This window comes from Hemicordylus capensis, chromosome 4, assembly GCF_027244095.1.
Source record: "Hemicordylus capensis ecotype Gifberg chromosome 4, rHemCap1.1.pri, whole genome shotgun sequence".
Lineage (NCBI taxonomy): Eukaryota > Metazoa > Chordata > Lepidosauria > Squamata > Cordylidae > Hemicordylus > Hemicordylus capensis.
This window is the reverse complement of record NC_069660.1, coordinates 152,381,457-152,405,038: the sequence shown is the minus strand read 5'-3', so window position 1 is coordinate 152,405,038 and position 23,582 is coordinate 152,381,457. Positions and strand designations below refer to the sequence as shown.

The 23,582-nt window shown below is 41.4% G+C and overlaps 1 protein-coding gene across 3 annotated transcripts in view; it reads right to left on the bottom strand.

Moving 5' to 3' along the window:
* SHCBP1L (SHC binding and spindle associated 1 like) overlaps positions 1-23,582 on the bottom strand; it is a 33,305-nt gene that overhangs the window by 5,386 nt on the left and 4,337 nt on the right. The window contains exons 2-6 of one of the 3 annotated variants that reach the window (XM_053243833.1): positions 21,281-21,430; positions 18,348-18,562; positions 12,191-12,277; positions 4,242-4,460; positions 1,853-1,955 (exon numbers count right to left, since the gene is read on the bottom strand). In XM_053243833.1, coding sequence (XP_053099808.1) covers positions 1,853-1,955; positions 4,242-4,460; positions 12,191-12,277; positions 18,348-18,562; positions 21,281-21,430 — 774 coding nt within the window. The remainder of the gene's footprint in view (positions 1-1,852; positions 1,956-4,241; positions 4,461-12,190; positions 12,278-18,347; positions 18,563-21,280; positions 21,431-23,582) is intronic. The other 2 variants (XM_053243835.1, XM_053243836.1) reach the window with 2 other exon arrangements.

Here is a 23,582-nt window from a genome sequence, read left to right as displayed (position 1 = left end):
TGTCAGCCAATATTATTATGAAGACTATTTATACCCTGCTTTTCCAAAAAAGGTCAAAAAGTGGATTGCCTAACAAAAGGAAAGAGAAAACATGAGGAAGTAGTTTCAAACAGACTTACAATCTTTTTAAAATCACAGAGGAGACACCAGCAGCAGTAACTAGAGAGATGCTATGCTATGTTGGGTTGAACAGGGACAGTCACTACCCCCCTGCTAAATTTAAGACAACCACACCACTTTAAAAAGGAGCCTCTTTGATCAGTCAGCAAGGGGCACTAGACACTAGTTACACCTGTATTAACCCAGACTGTTCTTCACATGTGTCATCAGCATTTCTTACAAGACACACAGGAGATTTGAGCAGATTCCTTTTATAAATTAAGTATATGAGAGTACCAAATCAGATTTAAACAGACGGACAGACAAAAGTATTGTCTTTTGGGTCAAAGTAAGACACATTCTGATGTATCTATCCAATAAATTAAAGATGCTAATCTGTGCAAGGGATATTCTATCCTCTTGCAGCCATGCTAACCAGATAAGAGAAATCTGCATATTAAGATCTGAAAAAAAGAGAAGCAATGATAGCTAAGAGGAAAGGAGAAAGGACAGTAATAAAAGGTATGTTGAAGAAGAAAAAGCAACAATGGAGAAGAGTTATCAGCTACTTGCAGATTGCTGCATGCAGCAATTAAGTTAGAAAAAACAGGTTGCTTTCCTGTAACAGATGATCTGGTAGTGGTTCCATACATTCATAAGTAGTGGGTTCTGCGCCTGCGCAGATCAGCTTCGGGCAGAATTCGTTAGCTACTCACGATGCCTGCAACCGCCGAATGCACATGACTGCAGTACCTTCTAGTGGTGGTTGGGTGTCCCTTCATTCAGTTTCTTGATGACCGACTAGTTTCTCGATGGCACTTGTCATCTTGGCTCATGGTGATACAGTAGCTTGCCCCCTCAGCTGTGGGGACGGATGGGCGGGTTTTATGAATGTATGGAACCACTACCAGATCATCTGTTAAAGTAAGCAACCTGTTTATCTGGGTAGTGGTTCCAACATTCATAAGTAGTGGGTGAATCACAAGCTGCCCTGATGGTGGGGGGCATGTGTCGCAAGTTACTGTAACACCCGTTTCAGTGTCGCCTGTCCAAATTCCACTGCGGCCGCTGTCCGGAGATCTATGGCATAGTGCCTTACAAATGTCTGATGAGACGCCATACAGATGTCACTGAAGCGAATGCCTGGCAGATGTGCTACCAATGAGGCATATGCTCTCGTTGAGTGTGCCCTAATGAAGGCCGGTGGGCTGATACCCTGTTGGTCATATGCGAATTTGATCAAATCCACCAACCAGGAGGACAGTCTCTGGCGTGAGGGGGAGTATCCCCTCCGGCGGCCCTGAAGGTTTACAAACAGATGCCTTGTCCTACAGACACACAAGGTGGGCTTCAAATAGTAGAGCAGCGCCCTACGAACATCCAGCGAATGCACCGCCCGTTTCAGTGGAGTCGTAGGATTGTGGAAAAAGGTCGGCAGCACAATTAGTCAGAGGGGTTTTTAGTAGAGAAACAAACTGAAATCTGATATTTTGAGGAGCCAACTATTCCGAGGTCTGATCACTACGGCGGTCAGAAAGAAAACTGAATGAAGGGCCTCCCAACCGCCACTAGAAGGTACTGCAGGCATGTGCAAATGGAGGTTGCAGGCGTTGCGAGGAGCTCACAAATTCTGCCCGAAGCTGATCTGTGCAGGCGCAGAACTCACTACTTATGAATGTTGGAACCACGACCCAGATCTATAGCAAACACCAGGTGATTCCTGCCAAATACTGCATATTCAAATGTTCCTTACCGTTTCTGTCATTGTTTTTGAAACAATATAAGTTACAGGTTTGCCATCAGTTCTGTGTCCTTTCCTACGTTTCAATATTCTTGGAGTCAAAGGTCCATGTGCCCTGAAATTTAAAATGAACTCTGTATTACAAATAGTTTTAGACAAAAAAATTATGTGAAAGTATGTTAGGCAAATTGACTTCAAGTACACTTAATGCTGCATCTGTTTCAGATTTAAACAGATACAGACATTTAAACCTAAACAATATCCCTATACATGAGAAACATGCCAGAAATTTCTGGCACCAGAAAGCCTTCAAAATGCGAAGGGAACAAAGTTTGAAGTATTCAGTATTTCTGCACTTTGTGCTAGTTACATTTGCAACTGAAACAATGCACTGTAGTCTCTAGAAATCTATGTCACGATTATTGGGATGTGTGTTCTTTTTTAAAAAGGAACAAAAATTGAATTTCAACTATTTGAACTATATTCAAAACAGCTAATTTTAAAGATGACAATCCTGTGACAAAGCTGTCTGAAAGTGTTCTTACAAGACGTTCTGAAGGGTACATCAATTCAAAAGTATGTGTCAAAGATTATTGGGATTATGAAGCTAACATTTTAACATGGCCAAAGAAAATGGATTTTTAAAAGTTCTCATGTTCCCTGACTTCAGTAACTTCCATGATTTGCTTGGTTATGGAACACTTACATTTTAAAATATTTTTAAAAATATACCATCATCGAGTCAGAATTTAATTTATGTTATAAATATGAATGCTGGAAAGGACTGATTGGATCACCTGAGCAGGAAAGGAAGGGTACAAACCTTTTAAAATAAAATACACTGGTTGCCATCTTTCAAACCACAAGAGATACAGAACATGCAATTTTGCTCTTCCACCAATAATTATGTCTAACCCATATTCTAGCAGTAAATGAACAAATTACTTAAATTGTATTTTAATAGGTTTTCTATTTACAGGGGAATTTTACTAACCTATGTGGTCCTCCTATATATTATTCATGAAAGTGTGAACAATCAAAAGGCAGAAGAAATACATTGCTAGTATCAAACAGTGAGTTTGAATTGCCTAATTGTGACAACACAAAGCACTGGAATCAGCACTCTCAGCCCTGCTATCTGAGGTCCATCAACTGAAGATGCCAGCGAATAAGCCTGGGAACTTCATATTCAAAGCATGAGCTTTCCACTGAACGATGGGCTCTTCCTTTTCAAAAAGCTACAAAGCTACAAGAAGTGCTGAGCTAGATGAATCCACACTGGCTTTATAAGAACAATCTTAACTAATAAGTAGTCTGTGTTACTTACAATATTGGCTTTTTGATCTAGATTCTGCATGAGTGCCATTCTAATATCATTTGCTGAAGTCCTACCCCCACCCCGACCCTGCCCGCCATTTCAACTGAATTTGCTTTCTGATAACCATACTTAGACTCACTATCTTTGTTCAGCCCACTGAATAAAGTTAAAAAATGAGAACAAAGTAGGTACTCAGGAATTTATAGCAAGAATTGCTCAGCAATAAAATAATGTATGCACACAAAAGGGAAACAAATGCAGCAGTGGTAGTTTCCCAACTAAATTATGCACCTGACATAATATGTCACCAGAAGGAATGAAGAAAACTGAAGTGGGGAAAAACAACAAACAAGTATTCAAAGCTCCAAACCTGGGAGCCATTTACAACAACCAACAAGTATGAGCCTACTTGGTCCAATCTGTTATACTAGTAGAACTGGTCCCGGAGCATGGTCTGAGGGCCCCTCAATACAGTTCACCTTGCTGAAGCTAAGCAAGTCTAGGCCTGGTCAGTGCCTGGATGGTTAACTGTCTAGAAACCCTATGTATATTGCCTTGGGTTCCATGATAGAAGGCAGATTATAAATGAAAAATTATACAGGTCAGGCTGCAATGTCACAGCTTCCTTAATAAGATATTATGTAATGAAGAACTCTTGCTCATGTGTTTCGGACTAAGGCAGGAAGGAACTCATCTGGGCTCCTCCTGAAGGCACTTCAGCCACAACAGAACTAGCAACATTCCACTTTTGCAAGATCTTTCCTAGCAACCATTTATAATAGGAATGCACAAGGTATTACTGCAACAGTAGCCAATTCGTACACAACTGCAGCCACATGTAGGCTATTTAAAGTAATAAATTACACAGAAACTTCCAATTCCCTAGCAAACTAACTATATTTACTATACATAAACAAAATAACTAGTAAGAGCAAATATTTGTACAAGGGAAATTATTTACGGAGAAATTATATACATGTTTATTCAGAAGTAAATCTCTGTGTGTTCAATGAGGGCTTACTCCATAATATGTTCAGAATTGTAGCCTTAACTCTGACAGGTTTAAATGTCAAATTCAATTACCTGAGGCGTAAATCTTCCCATATTTTCAACAATCCACATAGCATTATTAGTTCATAATATTTTTTCCAACATTCAACAGCTTCTTCTGCTGTAGGCTCTTCCTTAATATTACTTTGGTAATGGATCAATTCCAAATGCATGCTTTTGTACTTTTCCAGATTTCTTCTAAAACGATGAGCAATTGGAGCAGGGATAATCCCATTCTGAATATCACACCAACTATGAAGAATTAAGGAAGTTAGAACTTCTTTCTTGGAAACTTTATACAAAAAAAACCAATCCTCAAATCTCACAAACTACTGCTAAGGTAGCAAACCTCTGTTTCTGCTACAAAAAAACCCAGAACATGCCTATGTACTGAAAACTAGCATGACAGGTAATCGGCTTCTTTCTTGTCTAGCCTTCTCCCTGATATGCTAGTTTTCTGTGTGGAGTGTTCTTTTGTGAGGAAGGATTCCAACATGTAAGCATCCACCAAACGTCTGAGTGGTACTACCTAAACCTCCGCTGTTTGAGAGAACTGTAAGTATAAGAACATAAGAACAGCCCTGCTGGATCAGTCCCCAAACCCATCTACTCCAGCATCCTGTTTCACACAGTGGCCCACCAGATGCTGCTGGAAGCCACAGGCAGGAGTCGAGGGCATGCCCTCTCTCCCACTGTTACTCCCCTGCAACTGGAACTCAGAGGCATCCTGCCTTTGAGGCTGGAGGTGGCCTATAGCCCTTCAACTAGTAGCCGATGATAGATCTCTCCTCCATGAAGTTATCCAAACCCCTCTTAAAGCCATCCAGGTTGTTGGCTGTCACCACATCTTGTGGCAGAGAATTCCACAAGTTGATTATGTGTTGTGTGAAAAAGTACTTCCGTTTGTTGGTCCTAGATTTCCTGGCCATCAATTTCATGGGATGACCCTTGGTTCTAGTGTTATGGGAAAGGGAGAAGAATTTCTCTCTATCCACTTTCTCCACTCCGTGCATGATTTTATAGACCTCTATCATGTCTCCCCACAGTCATCTTTTTTCTAAACTTAATAACCCCAGGTGTTGTAGCCTTGCCTCATAAGAAAGGTGCTCTAGGCCCCTGATTATCTTGGTTGCCCTCTTCTGCACCTTTTCCAGTTCTACAATGTCCTTTTTCATACGTGGTGACCAGAATTGTATGCAGTACTCCAGATGTGGCCGAACCATTGTTTTGTATAAGGGCATTATAATATTAGCCGTTTTATTTTCAATCCCCTTCCTAATGATCCCTAGCATGGAATTGGCCTTTTTCACAGCTGCCACACATTGAGTCAACACTTTCAACAAGCTGTCCACCATGACCCCAAGATCCCTCTCCTGGTCAGTCACCAACAGCTCAGATCCCATCACCGTATACTTGAAGTTGAGGTTTTTCATCCCAATGTGCATAACTTTACACTTGCCAACACTGAACTGCAGTTGCCATTTTGTCACCCACTCACCCAGTTTAGAGAGATCCCTTTGGACCTCCTCACAATCCGTTTTGGATTTCACTACCCGAAAGAGTTTGGTATCATCTGCAAATTTGGCCACCTCGCTGCTTACCCCTGCTCCTAGATCATTTAAAAATAAATTTAAAAGCACCGGTCCCAGTACAGATCCCTGGGGGACCCCACTTCTTACTTCCCTCCATTGTGAAAACTCTCCATTTATACCTACCCTCCGTTTCCTGTCTTTCAACCAGTTAACAATCCATACATGTGCTTGTCCCCTTATCCCACGGCTGCTAAGTTTCCTCAGGAGTCTTTGATGAGGAACTTTGTCAAAAGCTTTTTGGAATTCCAGGTAGACTATGTCAACTAGATCACTTTGATCCACACACTTGTTGACACTCTCAAATAACTCCAAAAGGTTTGGGAAGCAAGATTTACCTTTGCAGAAGCCATGCTGGTTCTCTCCCAGCAGGGCCTGTCCTTCTATGTGCTTTACAATTTTATCCTTGAGGATGTTTTCCATCAATTTGCCTGGAATGGACATTAAGCTAACTGGCCTGTAATTTCCCGGATTGCCCCTGGATCCCCTTTTTAAAATTGGTGTTACATTTGCTACTTTCCAGTCCGCTGTTACAGAGCCTGATTGCAGGGATAAGTTATATATTTTAGCAAGGAGGTCGGCAATTTCACATTTGAGTTCTCTGAGGACTTTGAATGGATGCCATCTGGCCCTGGCGATTTGTTAGTTTTCAGTTTTTCCAGAGAGTTTAGAACATCATCTCTTGTCACTTCTATCTGACTCAGTTCTTTAGCTTCCATCCCCAAAAAGCCTGGTTCAGGAACATTTATATGCTCAGTATCCTCTACCGTGAAGACAGACACAAATAACTCATTTAGCTTCTCTGCAATCTACATATCCTCCTTAATAATCCCTTTCACTCCCTCATTGACTAATGGTCCAACAACCTCCATGGCAAGTTTCCTGCTTCTGATGTATTTAAAGAAATTTTTGTTGTTCCCCTTGATACTTTTAGCTAAATGTTCCTCAAACTCTCCTTTTGCCTCCCTTATTGTCACCTTGCATTTCTTTTGCCAGAGTTTGTGTTCCTTTCTGTTCTCTTCATTTGGACAGGCCTTCCAATTTCAGAAGGAAGTCTTCTGCCCTTTTATGGCTTCCTTTACGGTATCTGTTAGCTATGCTGGCATCCTCCTGGACTTAGTGGTACCTTTCTTCCTTTGGGGTATACAATCTAACTGGGCTTCTAGTATTGTGGTTTTCAGTAAACTCCATGCACACTGGAGCAAAGTGACTCTCCTGATTTTCCCTTTCAGCTTTCTTTTCAACATATTCCTTATTTTGGAGAAGTTTCCTCTTCTGAAATTCAAGATGTCTGTGTTAGATTTCCTTGGTGATTCTCTCCCCCCCATATGCTCAATTTGATCACACTATGGTCACTGTTCCCTAAAGGGTCAATGACACTGACATCACACACCAGGTCCTGGGTGCCACTCAGAATTAAGTCCAAGGTCATCTTCTCTCTGGTTGGTTCCAAGACCAACTGTTCTAGGGCACAGTCATTCAGTGTATCTAGAAATCTGACCTCTTTGTCATTACCTGACTGTAATTTACCCAGTCTATGTGTGGGTAATTGAAGTCACCCATTATTACAAGCCCTGCCTCTCCTTGAAGCTTCCCTGATTTTCTGCTGCAACCCCCAGTCACTGTCAGCATTTTGTTCAGAGAGCGATAGCACATCCCCAGTAGCATTTCCTTTCAGGCCTTGTATTGTCACCCACAGGGTTTCTGTGGAGAACTCTGTTCCACCTAGTTTTTCTAGCTTGTTAGATTCTATCCCTTCTTTAACATACAGTGCTACTCCACCTCCAAGAACAACCCTGCTGGATCAGGCTCAAGGCCTCTAGTCCAGCATCCTGTTTCACAAAGTACCCCACCAGATGCCTCCGAGAAGTTAAGAGGCAGAGGGTGAGGGCTTGCCCACACTCTAGCCATTGGTCCCCTGCAACTGTTATTTAGAGGCATCTTGCCTCTGAAGTTGGAGATGGCCTACAGCCACTAGACTAGTAGCCATTGATAGAACTGTCCTCCATGAATTTGTCTAAGCCCCTTGGACTAGCTGTCCAAGCTAGTGGCCACCACCGCATCCCGTGGCAGAGAATTCCATAAGTTAATTACGTGCTGTGTGAAGTACTTCCTTTTATTTATCTATCATATTTTTATACCATTTGATATGCACATCCCTAGGTGGTGTACAAAATTTAACACAAAATTTAAAAAATCACAGATTAAAATCCAAGAAACGCAATAAAAACAATCACATAAAACAGTTATTAAAACAAATTATTAAAATTCTAATTAAAACTTGCAAGAACAGGTGAGTCTTGAAGGTCTTCCTGAAAACAGCAGGAGATACTCTTATTTCAGTGGGGAGCATATTCCAAAGCCCTGGGACAGCCACAAAGAAAGCTTAGTCCTGGGTCGCCACCAAACAAGCCGGTGGCAACCGTAACCAGACCTCTCCAGAAGACCTTAACATACAACAGGGCTCATGACAGAGGAGAAACTCTCTTAAATACCCTGGGCCCAAGCTGTTAAGGGCTTTAATCAACACTTTGTATTTCACCTGAAAACATATCGGCAGCCAATGCAGTTCTTTTAAAATTAGTGTTATGTGGTCTCTTTGTGCTGTCCCAGAGACCAATCTGGCTGCCACGTTCTGTACCAATTGTAGTTTCCGGACTATGTACAAAGGCAGCTCCACCTAGAGTGCATTACAGTAGTCAAGCCTGGAGGTTACCAGCATACGTATTACTGTTTTAAGGCCATTTACCTCCAGAAATGGATGTAGCTGATGTATCAGCCAAAGCTGATGAAAAGTGCTCCAGGCCACTGTCTCAACCTGAGAAACTAGGAAGAGCTTTGGGTCCAGAAGCACTCTCAAGTTATGATCTTTCAGAGAGAGTGGAACCCCATCCAGAACAGGCAGACCTAAACCATCTATTGGGTCCTGACCCCCTACAGTCAGTAAAGTGTGTGCTGTCAAGTCGGTTTTGACTCCTGGCGCCCACAGAGCCCTTTGGTTTTCTTTGGTAGAATAAAGGAGGGGTTTACCATTGCCTCCTCTCGTGCACTATGAGCTGATGCCTTTCAGCATCTTCCTATATTGCTGCTGCCCAATATAGTACCAGCAGGGATTCAAACCAGCAACCACCTTCTTGTTAGTCAAGCATTTCCCTGCTGTGCCACTTAAGGTGGACCTACAGTCAGTACCTCCAACTTTCGGATTCAACTTCAGTTTGTTAATCCTCTTCCAACTCATTACCATCTCCAGGCAGGCATTTAGGGAGGACATGCCATTTCCTGATGAGGTCGACATGGAGATGTAGATCTGGGTGTCATCAGCATATTGATATCACCCTGCACCCAACCTCCTGATGATCTCTCCCAGCGGTTTCACATACATGTTAAAGAGCATTAAAGACAGTACGGAGCTTTGTGGAACTCCACACTTTAATTCTCCTCAACAGAACAACAGTCTCTAAGTATCATCATCTGGAATCTACCAGAGAGGTAGGAATGGAACCACTGTAAAACAGTCCCACCCAATCCCACCTTCCTCAGGCGGTTCAGAGGAATACCATGGTTGATGGTATCAAAAGCCACAGAGAAATCCAAAAGGATCAGCAGAGTCACATGCCCTCTGTCAATAGCCAATTGGAGATCATCCATCAAGCCAACCAAGACAGTCTCAACCCCATAACCCACACGAAAGCAAGTTTGAAATGGATCTAAATAATCTGCATCATCCAGAACTTCCTGGGGCTAAGAGGCCACCACCCACTCAATCACCTTGCCCAACCATGGAAGATTAGAAACAGGTCTAATTAACCAACTCTGAGGGATCCAATGCTGGTTTCTTCAAAATAGCCTCCTTAAGACAAGGAGGCCTCCTGCCCTCCCTCAGAGAAACATTTACAATATTTACCAGACCCTCTCTGATAATATGATTACCAGATGAGATAAGCCAAGCTGGGCAAGGGTCTTGAGTACAGGTAGTAGGATGCACAGTCTGAAGCAGTTTGTCCACTTCCTCAGGAGTCACAAACCGAAAATGATCCAATCTAATCCCATAAGAGGAATTGCTGTATACCTCCAGAGTTTTATTTATTTATTTATTTATTTATTTTTACATTTATATCCAGCTCTTCCTCCAACGAGCCCAGAGCAGTTTACTACATACTTAGCAGTTTACTACATCCTCACAACAACCCTGTGAAGTAGGTTAGGCTGAGAGAGAAGTGACTGGCCCAGAGTCACCCAGGAAGTCTCATGGCTGAATGGGGATTTGAACTCAGGTCTCCCTGGTCCTAGTCCACCACTCTAACCACTACACCACGCTGGCTCTATGTAGTTGACTCTGTAGTAACTGTGGAGTGTAGTTCAGCCCAGATATGATAGTCCTTTGGTTTGGTCCTAAATTTCCTGACCTTCAGTTTCACAGGATGACCCCTGGTTCTCTAGTGTTGTGCAAGAGGGAGAAAAACTTATCTGTCCATTCTCTCTATTCCATGCATAATGTTATACACCTCTATCATTTCTCCATGCAGTTGCCTCTTTACCAAACTAAAGAGCCCCTGATGCTGTAGCCTTGCCTCATAAAGAAGCTGCTCCAGGCCCCTGATCATCTTGGTTTCCAGTTCTACAATGTCCTACTTAAGATACGGTGACCAGAACTGAACACAGCATTCCTCACCACAGATTTGTATAAGGGCCTTACAACACTAGCATTTTTGTTTTCAATCTCCTTCCTAATGATCCCTAGCATTGAATTGGCCTTTTTCACAGCTGTCGTGCACCAAGTCAACACTTTCAATGAGCAGTCCACCATCTCTCTCCTGGCCAGTCACCGACAGCTCAGACCCCATCAACACACACACACACACACACACACACACACACACACACACACACACACGGGGGGGGTTGGTTTGCCCCAATATGCATCACTTTACACTTGCTAACCTTGAAAAGCTCATTTTGTCGCCATCTCCCCCAGTTTGGAGAGATCTTTTTGGAGCACCTCAGTCTGTTTTGGATTTCACTACCCTGAATAGTTTAGTGTCATCTGCAAATTTGGCCACTTCGCTTCTTACAACTACTTCTAGATCATTTATGAACAGGTTAAAGAGTACTGGTCCCATAAAAGATCCTTGGGGGACCCAGGATCTTACTCCCCTCCATTGTGAAAACTGTCCATTTATTCCTACCCTCTTTTTCCTGTCCTTCAACCAGATACCAATCCATACATGAACCTATCCCTTTATTCCATGACTGCTAGGTTTACTTAAGAGCCTTTGGTGGCGAACTTTGTCAAAAGCTTTTCGGAAATCTAAGTATGCTATGTCACCTTTGTCCACATGCCTGTTGACACTCTCAGACAACTCCAAAAGGTTAGTGAGGCAAGACCTGCCCTTGCAGAAGCCATGCTGGTTCTCTTTCAGCAAGACCCGTTCTTCTGTGTGTTTAACAATTTTGTCCTTAAGCATGCTTTCCATCAATTTGCCCAGCACAGGTTAAGCTAACCAGCCTTTAATTTCCTGGATCCTCCCTATATCCCTTTTTGAAAATCGAAGTTATGTAACTACTTTCCAGTCCTCTTGAACAGAGCCTGACTGTAGGGATATATTTTTGCTAGGAGATCAGAAGTTTCACATTTGAGTTCCTTCAGAACCCTTGGGAGGATGCCATCTGGCCCTGGAGATTTTGTTCAATTTTAATTTTTCAAGACAGTTTAGAACATCTTCCCTCATCACCTCGAATTGGCCCAGTTCTTCAGCCTCTGAGACTGAGTTCTGGAGAGGGTATATGGTTAGCATTCTCCGCTGTGAAGGCAGATGCAAAGAACTCATTCAGCTTCTCTGCAATCTCCTTAACCTCCTTAATAATCCCTTTCACACTCATCATCCAACAGTCTAACTGCCTCCCTGGCAGGTTTTCTGCTATCTATCTATCTAAGTTTTTGTTATTCCCCTTGACACTTCGTTATACGCTCCTCAAGCTCTCTTTTTGCATCCCTTGTCGTCTCCTTGCATTTCTTTTGCTAAAGTTTATGTTCCTTTTTGTTATCTTCATTTGGATAGGACTTCCATTTTCTGAAGGAAGTCTCCTTCCCTTTTATGGTTTCCCTGACTCTACTTGTTAGCCATGCTATTGTCCTCCTGAACTCGCTGGTACCTTTCCTCCTTTTTGGTATACATTCCAACTGAGCTTCTACTATTGTGGTTTCAAATAATTTCCATGCTTCCTGGAATGATTTGACCCCTCCTGACTTTCCCTTTTAGCTTCCTTTTTAACAGTCCCCTCATTTTCAAAAAGATTCCTCTTCTGAAGACCAACGTATCAGTGTTGGACTTGCTTGGCAATACTCCACTAGCATATAAGCTGAATTGGATCATACTGTGTAAGTATACTTACATCTTAATTCTCTCTTCTATCAGTGCAGCATAGGTCTCACTATTTTCATCATCATCCCAATCTCGCCAAAGAAAGTCATAGAAAAACCTAAATAAAATCCATAATACCATTACAATGACAATTAACTATTTGTCATGATGAATGCAGGCACTTCTACCAGTCAAATATTACAGAACAATTAAAATATCTATTGTTCTGGCATCTTGCTTTTTTAATTATCCAAAAACGGCAGAATCAATTATTGGTTTTTGAAGGAGAGAGGTTAGCTAAGAGAAATTCAGTTTGTGTAAACACTTAAAATCTTACTTATAATAAAACCTTAAAAGTCTATAGCACTAATGAAGTACAATGCTTGAATAGTACCTGCTGAGAATCTCCTGGAAATAGTACAGTATTATAAAGAATAAGTAATATGGCCATCAGTCAAAGCAGTTAATATATAGCAGGAACTTACCATTCCAAATCAAGAACAATCAAATTAATAAGAATCAAATCAAACCCCAAGGGGAACAATGTTTTTCATCAGCCATGGCTGATATAAGACGGTCAGTTCAACCAGCCAGTGGGATAGCCGTTGTCTGGAGAGAGAGCAGCCCTTCAGCTTACCCTTGTAGGCCACAAACTGCTTTGTTTTACAGAAGTCTCTAGTTCTTTGCAAGTAAAACAGGAGAGACCTCCTGACAACCAATGCACGCAGAGACTTCTCCAGGGGCAAAGAATGATCACTGATGAAAGTAGGAAACACTATGTCCTGATTTATATGGAAATCAAACAATTTTAGGATGAAATGTAGGGTCCATTCATAGAAGTACCTTGTCAGGATAAAACCTTGTATAAGGTATGTCAATCCATATTAGCAGTCAAACTCACTAACCCTCCTTGCAGTGGTTATTGCCACAAGAAAGGTGGTTTTAAGAGCAACCAGCTAGGCTGTTGTCAGAGGTTCAAAGGGCCTCTCAGAGCAGCTAACACTAAGGACAAACTCCATTACTCTATGGGTTGACATACCAGAGGGTATAGCTGCCAAATGGACCTTTATCAAAACATTGGCTAGGCCACTAGACTTCAAAATTTGTTAAGTAAAGCAATACCTGCCTACTAGAAGCAGTGTCCGGTTCAAAGCCATGTGCCACTGCAAATGTTTGAAACCGTTTCCATTTTCAATGCTAAGTCCTTCTAATGGAGATTTTCCTGACATTTAAAAGTATCCTGTCTAGAAGCCTATCTTCTATGCTGTTAGTCTTAATGTGTCCAGGTTTGGCTGAAGCAACTAACATCTGTCTCCGGACAGGAGATCAGGATACTGAGACAGTCTCCTGTACTCATTTTTCAGAAGTCTGAGTAGCAGAGGACAACAAGATTTTCATGGCCACCAAGGGCTTACCAAAATGCAAGTTGTGGACATTTCTTCCATCAGTTTGGCGAAGCAGGTGTGTACTTTATGCCTGTAAAGACTGGCAGGGACTTGAACTCTATCGCATAACCTGTGTTGATTATGCATAAGACCCAATGGTTGGATGTTATGTGGTGCCATGCAGATGCATAGCTTGCCAATTTGATGGAAAACGTGGTAATTAGGAGGAATGTCAGTGGATGGACCTGCAGATCAAAGATGCTGCTTGGATTGGTCTTGAGGTTTAGAGTGGGACTCCTGGGAATATATTGGGTTTGACCCTTAAGATTTACACTGGAATTTCTGATATGGGTTATGGAAGTCCTTGTGCTCAGTCATCTTATAAGAAGGTTGTCTCCGATTATACAGACAATATCTAGGAGGTAGCATAGGAGGCAGAAGTGGACATGAAGGATTTCACCGTAAACTTAGACTTTTTCAATTTCTATATTGTGGAATCAGTATCATCACTAAAAACACCCTTGCCATCAATGGCAGGCTCTCAATTTGTCTTTCGTGTCCTGTTGCAAACTCACGGAGTGCAGCCAGGCATGCCTACAGATGGAGATAGCTGTAGTCATCACTCTGGATTCAGTTTCTGCTAAATGTTTAGCAGTGCTGAGCTGCTGACACATTACAATGTGAACTTTTGAGTAGGCATCGATGAAGCATCTCTTGAACTCATCAGGCCTTAAGGAAATATGGTCCCAGAAGAGATTATCCCAGAGGAAATGACCGTACTTAGCCATGCATGCAGCATAATTGGCAATCTTTACAAACAAGCAAGCAGTTAAATAGACTTTTTGGCCCAACACATCAAGCTTGCTCCATTCCTTATCAGCTGGTGTAGAATGGCAATGGCCAGACTTAATATAGGTAGCACAGTCTATTAGGGTGCCTCATAAGAACCTACGCAGGTGACTCAGCAACCATTTCCGTGCACTCCTGGGACAATATGGGGGCTGCTTTAAGGAGCTGCTGTCAAAATCGCTGGCACAGGGTGGCTGTATACCCTCTTGCCACCCTGGTCAGCATAAAACCAGAAGTGGTGTGTGTGTGTGTGTGTGAGAGAGAGAGAGAGAGGGAGAGAGGGAGAGAGGGAGAGAGGGAGAGGGGGGGGGGTGCACCAGCCACTTCTGGTATTATGCCACCCTGGTCAACATAATACCAGAAGTGGCACACACACGCTGGCCATTTCCGGTATTAAGTTGACCAGGGCAGCAAGGGAATATACAGCCACCCTGCGCCAGAAATTTTGAGAGCAGCGCCAGTGGGGGAGGTAAGGATACCCTCCCCGTGCCTTAAAGCAACCCCCTCCCCGCCTCCGAACTGGTTCGGCAGTCTGTTAATAGACCGCTGAACTGGTTCATGGACATCCCTACAGTCTATAACCAAGGAATTTGGTGAACGGTGTTTCAATAAGTACTCATTGTTTCTTCTTGTACTCAGCATAGACTTTCCAAGTGTTTGGATGTTGGTGTCGATGTTTGGAGGACCTTCCAGGCAGACTGAGCTGCTTTAGAGATGACTGGCAGAAAAGGTAAAGATACAGGCTGAGTGAACTGGGAGGTGGCCATAAAGTCATATACCAGATCTTTAAGATCCATGGTTTTCTTTTTTATTTCAAGTCCCAAGGCCTCTGTCATTTATGCAACCTGTAGGTGATAAGCTACATTATGGAGAGATAGGTGTATGTTTCATAGAGGCAGATTCGCTATCAGTTGAAGTGGAATCATCATACTCCTTGTAGCAATTGGCCCCTCCCTTACCCTAAAGAGTGAACGGGAAGGGAACCCTGTCCTGTCAGGCAATGACCTCTAGGAATCAGCCACTCAGCACACGGTGACTGGAACTTAAAGGGCCTTGTGGCAGGAAGTGAAGGGGTCCTTGTGCAGCTGGAGCCAGGCAGGGGAAGCAACTGATTGGCTGGCCAAACCATGGCAGCAACCAGGAACTCTGCAGGGGCCTGAAGTCTCTACCATGGTTTTGATGAGTTCAGGGAAGAAGCCAGGGCTTGGCTTTAGAGAAGGGTTTAGCCAAGGAACCGTGTGTTAGGTAGCTGGTGTCAGATTTCTTTATTTTAGTGTTTTGCAGATCCTTACAACTGGTCTATTGTGTTTTATTTTGTAACGTAAGAATGCTGTACCTGTGCACTTTTTATCCATCCAGGGCACTGCAAATGTCTCTGTAACCTTTAAAGGTTTCTTACAACTGCGGGTGCTTTTTGAATTATCTTTGCAACTGCGTAACCAAGATTATAAAGTGTACCACTCCAACTATCAATTGGAGTGCTTTGTGGAAGTATTCTTGCAAGTACTGAGTGTTTCTTTTTCCTGTAACGGAAGCTGCTACAGCCTCAGTCCAAAGCAGTCTGTAATCTTTTGAATAAAGTTTTCTCTTTTTATTCTTTGTAATTTCACCTGTCTCAAGTGGATTTTTTTAACTCAGGAAAAAGGGGGTTTACTCTGGTGCAGACAAGCCTCAAGGTTAATTGTTCAGCAGTCTACCAAGTTTTCTCACCACATGTAGGCTGCATGTGGGAGGTTTTTGTATTTTTACATTTGGGTAAGTGAAGAGAATTCCCTAGACATTCACCCAGATTGGGGGGGGGGGGCAAACTCTGTAATAATTTGGATGTGGTGGCAGCGTTTACCCAAAAGATAGCCTTGTTGAGCAAACATTGCGGGAATGAATCAGCATTTTTCTCTCCCCCGTGTGGACTTGCTCTGAGACAAAGGCTAGGCTTAAATCCGCCATTTGCCAAGTCCCCATTCATTACACTCCTCATCTGAGGAAAGTTGACCAGCTGCATGCCCTCCTGTGAAAGCAGTCTGTATCAGGAGCTGAAGCATGTGTCGAAGCAATAGGAGACATAGTAGGGGCATGAGAAACTGTGGGCACTGAATATGTCTGAGTGCTAGCAGAAGCACATGCCTACTTTGCAACTGATGAGGTTGGTGCAAGAGGCTTTGTAGTGGTTGGTGGTAACGCAGAATGGCCCATCGACCCCAAGAGGGTATGAGGTGTAACCTGGGTCACAGTCTACACCTGCCATGCTTTCCATAATTTGTATCCATAGTAATAAGGGAAGCCAGGGGATTCCACACTACAAAAGCAAGGTACATCCCCCCAACCACCTTCAGATAATAGTCCTTGAGACACCATGTAATCTTTTGGGAACTTCCAAGAAGTAGAGCACAAGAAAGAAGTAACCAAATGACTGATGGTGAGTTGTATTGCTGAAGGTCACAAGGGGACCTGAAATGCAGAGGGAGCACCAGTTGAGAAATCTCGGGTCAGACATTGACAGGGTCTTTGGTACTGTAACTGGCACTTCCTTGACATTGGTATCATCCAAGCCCTGGCTGAGAAAACCTTTGAAGGTGGAGGCAGGCAAAATATTCCCATTAGGGTTTAGCAGAGATCATGGGGACCGCGCTGTCAAAGGGTCCAAGCTGACCTCCAAATCCGCAGCTCTTATACTGAAGAGTCATTTCTCTTGGTGTCAATGGTGACTGACAAGGTGTAGATGCCAGTGATAATGATCTTGAACACAGACCGTCACCTGATACAGAGGCCGATGTCAAAGGACTTATGGGCGTTGACAATGACACGAAAGGATGTCGCAGAGGCTCAGGAGTCAGCACGGTGCCAAAAGACATGTCAGGGGAGCAGTTCCATTCCAGCGTCGTCCCCAATGCTAATGGGGATGCAAATGTACACTGAAGATCTGTCAGGAGATGGAGTAGCAACAGTTGATTCCATTGGAGGAGCCGAGCTCTGATGTCAATGTTTCTTCGAGGCGGGGGCATCACAATCCTCAGAGGATTCTTTTGACGGTGGAACGGCTGTTTGAAGACATGTTCAGATGCTGCAACTGAAGTTCCAGATGTCAAGGGTTTGGACTGTGCCATTGTGGCAGCTCGCAACATCAATCTTGATGTCAACATAAATAGTGAAGATCTTAACACCTCTTTGTACAACATTGCTCGAAGCCTGAGTACTTTGTTTTTCAGCATGAGATGTGAAAAAGAAGTGCAAATCTCACAGGCTGATGTATTGTGGTTCCCCCCAAGCACAAAAGGCAAAGTTCGTGGCGGTCTGTGGATGGGAGTTTGCCACTGCAATTCCCACACATTTTAAAAGTCTTTTTAATGTCCATGAGTGACCAAAGGTAACAAAGCCAATGTACGAATCCAAAGAATAACCAAGTAACAGATCAAGAAATAAAATAAAAATAAAAATAAAAAAACCTAAGCCGACATCCATGTCCAAAGAATAGTCAAATAATCAGTCAGAGTCAAAGGCAGAAACAGTGAAAATTAAACTCACTCTCACAGAACCAAACCAAACTGAGGAGCCACAGCCACCGAGGTACTACTGCTTTGGCAGTCACAAAGGAACTGAATAAGATGGCACCTAACTGCCAAATTAACAAATGCGCTGTCTGCGTGAGGCGGATCTCAGCACCACGAGGAGCTTGAGGAATCCATCCATGAGATCCTGTGTAGGCTTATGAAAGACAACAGATTATGATCCAAATCAAATATACAGTAGGGAAGAATGGCCTGGATATGTTAACAGATCATCAGCAGACAAGTTAGGTTTTAAGACTGTAGGACTATGTAGCGTCAGTAAAAAATACAAGTGTATAAATTTCACTGAAATATTTTATCACTGGCAAATTTTAACCAAATGTAATATTATATTAGTAAATCATCTTTCAGTTCTTTCTATTTCATATCCTCAAATTTAAGAACATACCTCACAACTTCCAAAGCCTTGGCTATATCGAACACTATACTATCCTGCCCCTCAACAGGATAGACTTCCAAAAGGGGCACACAAAGATCCATTTCCTGAAGAACTTCATCAACCAATTGTCTAGGAATATTTGCAATATTAGAAGAAAAGGGTTCAGCTACAGATACAGAAACTTTAAAATTAGCAGAGGGATTCTTGGGCAGTTTGCAAGTAACCTAAAATATAAGAAATAAATAATTACTCACTAAAAAGATATTAAGATTCACATTTGTCAATATGTTCCCAAATCCAGTTTACTTTCATTATATTTAGATGTTAATTTTTATTTTTATACAGAAACAATAAAACTACGCAGAATGATAAACACAGTTATTAAATCATGTACCAGTTTGTAATAAATTTAAATGTTTTGTTAAAACACCAGTTGAAAGAATAAAGACATCCTCATGTAGTAATTACTGTTCAACTATTTTTTTAGATTGTTCCTAATAAAGCAAATGGATTCACATTGTCTTGTATTTTGTCATTCCAATAGTTTATGAAGAGAGAACATTTATTCACAAAATTATCATTTGGTTGTCTTCCTCCTCTTGTCCTGATATAATCGGTCACTGTTCAACCATTCACCTCAAATAGAAGGATCAGGATATTTCCATTTCCTGCCAATTAACAACCTAGCTGTCATCAATAACTAAGAAACTTATTCCCAATCCTCCACTCACACATTTGTTCTAATATTTCTGAACAATTAATAGGTCTAATGGTAGTTTATGTTCCTGCAGTTTTTTCTATAAGTCTCCAACACAATACCTATCATTTTATCAAAGTGGTGGGTTGTGTTTTTTTTAGATGTACACTCAATGTGAACATAGGAATATTTTGCAGTTAACTCCACATTACATCTAGTATCACAACTTAATCAGTTTTCAATTCTGTTTGATAGCCGTTACTTTGTTTCTAAAAGATTAATGTACTTAATGTGCCTTTAAATTATTTTTTTTATCTTTTATTAGTTCAAACTACATTCATTCTTGTATCTGCCCATGAGTCTGAAGCAATTTTTTTCCTATGTGCCTAATCTGCACAAACTGGAACCATGGAAATCTATTCTGATCCAGTGCTTGAGTTATTTCTACATATGACTTCATAATTCCTTCCAGGATTAAGGATGACCATTCCAATATATGAATATTGTCCAGTAAATCACTGTTTTCCAATTCTTCATAATTATTATTTACATTTTATATCCCGCTCTTCCTCCAAGGAGCCCAGAGCGGTATACTACATACTTAAGTCTCTCCTCACAACAACCCTGTGAAGTAGGTTAGGCTGAAAGAGAAGTGACTCACCCAGAGTCACCCAGCAAGTATCATAAAAAGTAGTTAGAGGGGATAAAACCAAGACACATCAACTTTTTCAAACACCAGATTATTTATATATAACCTATAACAACTGGAAAATGTTGCTGATTAGCAACATTCCCTAATGTATAAAGGGTCCAGACCACTTAGTGCTTGGGTCACATAGGCCAGCATCCTGGCTATGCAAGGATGTAGTTAGGATCTTATACGAGTCCACTATGGATGGGAAGGAGGAAAAGTGTCACTCAGGCAGCACAGCAGGAAATAATCTGTCAGCCACACCCCAGTGTCCATGGCAACTCCATCACCTGTCTGCAATCTTCTCCAATGCAACCTTGGAGAACCACACCAAGCCAGTAACAGGAAGAGAAAAGACACACTTGGCTAATGTGGCTGAGTGATATGAGGGGGTGTCTCCCAATAGTAGGGGGGAGGGGAGATAAACCTCTGTCAGCAACAGGTGTAGGTGTGCTGTGATTGGTTGCAGAGGTAATTTAAATTCTATACTCTGTCATGGCAGACTGGAAAAAGCAGGCAGCAGTGGCAAGTTTCAGTGGCTTTTTGCTCTCCACCAATTTCAGCAGATTCTTTTTTACTTAGACCACTCGTGGAACTGGCATAATATTAGGCCATGTTTGGGGGAGTGTTCAGTGTCTGGAGGGGGTATAGGGTTTGGCTAGACCAACTCCTCATTTCAAGCACAAGACTTCCATGCCTTCCTGCCCCATTTTCTGCTTCCGCTGGCCAAAATTATACTGGAGGTGCAAATATGCGGGTGTAGCATTACACCAGCATAATGGAGACTTATCTCTGGTTTAAAAAACTATATTGAAAGAAACAGTAGCTGTAAAAATTGTTTAAAAAAAAAAACCACCACCCAGAACACAAGAACACCTACCACTCAATCCAATATTTAAAAGATTGTGCCTGAAAGGTAATAACCAGTGCAAGATCTATTGACTATTTTATTCTGTACAGTGGTCGCTCTAATTTTTTAAATCTCTGTGCGGAATGAGGTTTGTTTTGGGCAGCAGTATCAAGGCTTTGTGTGTGCACATGCATTCAGAGTGGGGCTTTCCTAATTCAACCTGAGTGGGATCTAAAATTAACTGAGCGGACATCAGAAAACTGGTGAGTGCATGCACACTCAGTATAACCTTATTGGTTTGGGGTTTTTTTTGCTGCAAACATAGATATCCCCCAACTTGTAAGCTATTTTGAGTAGTTGAAAGAAAGAAAAAATAAAAGAGGATAAAGTTTTCAGCTTTTAGGTGTAGAATTGCAAATATGTTGTTTGGGATAAAGATGCAGAGAGATGGGTGGACTCATGAGAACTTAGCTTACATTATATTATGTCTTCAAACTTGTTACAAAAAACAGGTTTACTGAAATTTTATTTTAAAATAAAATTTTCTTAATTAAATAAATATTCAAGTTATCATTAATAGCAATCAAAGCATTTAAAATTAATTTCCATCACTCTGAAATGCTTATGAATTAAAACACAAGCATGTATTTGTCAGTGGAGTTATTTAAATACTAAATTACAAAACTAAAAATGAATTTTGTTACCTTCACAAGCACACCAACATATGGTATAGGAATTTCTTCAGAATTAACAAAAAAGAGTTCTGGATTGGTCTTCCACACTCCAAGCCATTTTTCCTTCATTTTCAACTTTGCCAACAAGTATTTACTTACGGCCTCATTGGCATCTTCTGCCTTTTACAATAGAAGGGAAAATGTACATCATCCAAATTGCACCTCTTTTCCAATGTTCGAAATGGATTTGAAAAGATTTTTAAAATTAATAAAATATTATCTTGCATTATTGATTTCTAATAGATTAATCTTTTAGACTCCACCATGTCTACAGCTAGCCACATAGAACCTATCAATAGTATAGATGGATGCTGCTGAACTGTGGTTTTACGTATCCGTGATCAGGCACTAGAGAACTGACTTCTGCATATGCAGCTTAAAAAGGTTAAAATCTGCATATCTGCAGTTCCTAGGTGGCCGCAAATTACCTCCAAAATGGCTAGAATTTGGCTGAAAGAAGCCATTTTGTTGTTCTTTCTTGGGGGGAAAATTCTCCACCACTTTTCGTGGGAAAATGCCAGAATTGGGGCTTTTGGAGGGCATTGCTGTACAGCTGGAGACCTGCACAGCTTGGCACGTTACATTATTTCTTTAATTTCTGCCTTTTAAAGCTTTTTAAGGCTTTTTTCCCACCTCTAGGAACCTAATCCCTGATTGCCATTGCATCAATGTCTCATTATCAAAAGTTCCATCATCTGCGGTTGTAGCCAAGAACAGACCCCCCCCCCCAAGGATAACAAGGTCCACCTGTACCACAAATAAGTGGGAGAAAGATAAAAGCATTCTACAATAGTGAAATATAAGAAACATCTCTTTTTTTCTGCAGGCTACCAAATGTTGCCCCCTCCAGGATTATTACCTCCTAACATCTGAAACCACTCACATTCCAGTTTAGATGATAGTATTATTTGCTACAGAAATAATCTATGGTCTCATTCTTTGGCAACATTTGGCTTATATAAGGATTGTAGAAATGAGAAAAATACAAGGTTGAAGCTAGACCCCTGTGCAAGCTCACAAAAGGTGCTGCTGTCTGATTTTCTGCAATACTGCTCTTCCCCTGCATCCTATTTCAACCTGTTCCTGAACATCCTCCAGCCCTCAAAAGCTGCTTTTCAAGGGGCACAGGAGGCTGCTGTAGAGAGAAGGGAGAACCAAAGTTCTCTTTTGCAAGCTTCTTTATTCTTGCACAAAGTCTAGATCCAACCGATAGATTGGATATTATGTAATGGAATGCTATTGATGCATCAAAGAAACAGGCTTCAACCATATTAGCGGACTTTTGAAAATGAAACTTGTCTTTATTTTATATCTCAATACAGAAACAAAAACAAGGAGAAAGGTAATCCACCAAAGAAGAAAAATTGAACCATCTAAATCAATAAAAATATGACTACAAACCCATGAATATATTATATCCCATGTATGTACAAAATAAGATAAATTGTATGAACATGCGGCCAAACATATACAAAGAACTGCTAGCCACCACAAATCGAACTATAACATACGTTATCACAATATATAGGAATTATTTTGCTAGATAAGACCAAGTTACTGAAAGGCTCTAAGGAAGTTGCTCTCTGTACTAAATGAAGTCCACAGAACTGACGTCAACTGTCTCAGCAATCGCAGTACTCAATGGGAGGTTATAACCTTCATAACTACGTTTCCACTCACCTTTTTTCCCCTGGAAGGTCAGCACAGCATAAAAGATACTTTAATTGAGGTGACAGTTGAAGACAATGAAGTAAGAACCTGTGGTGCTCTTACAAAACTGACTGCTGATATTTTGACAGGTTCAGCTCACTTACAAAATATTGATTGATGCTATAATTATGACTTCCCCCCCTCTAAAGATTGCTGATCTAATCTTTCACTGCACATTTGAAACAGCTGAAGCAGTGATTATTTTTAATGAGATAATCATTTAATTAACTCTGTACAGAGAGTAAATTCCTTAGCTTGCATTTCCCTAGAATGCTTTCCTGCATTCAAATGTCCAACCTGGAATATGGGAAGCTGCTCTCCGGATGTTTCTAGCTGCCTTTAATACAAACACACATTCAACCCATTCAGTATGTTTTTGCTTATTTGCACCCCCGCCCATTCTTAACATTGTTTCTAGGATTATATTAATATAATAATGACTACTTTCAGTGTACACTCATAGACCACTCACAAAACAAAAAGTTACCAGGGCAATAGATTACTTACACTCAAGCCAGCTGCAACAAATATAGCAGCATATATGATTCACATATCAATGGTG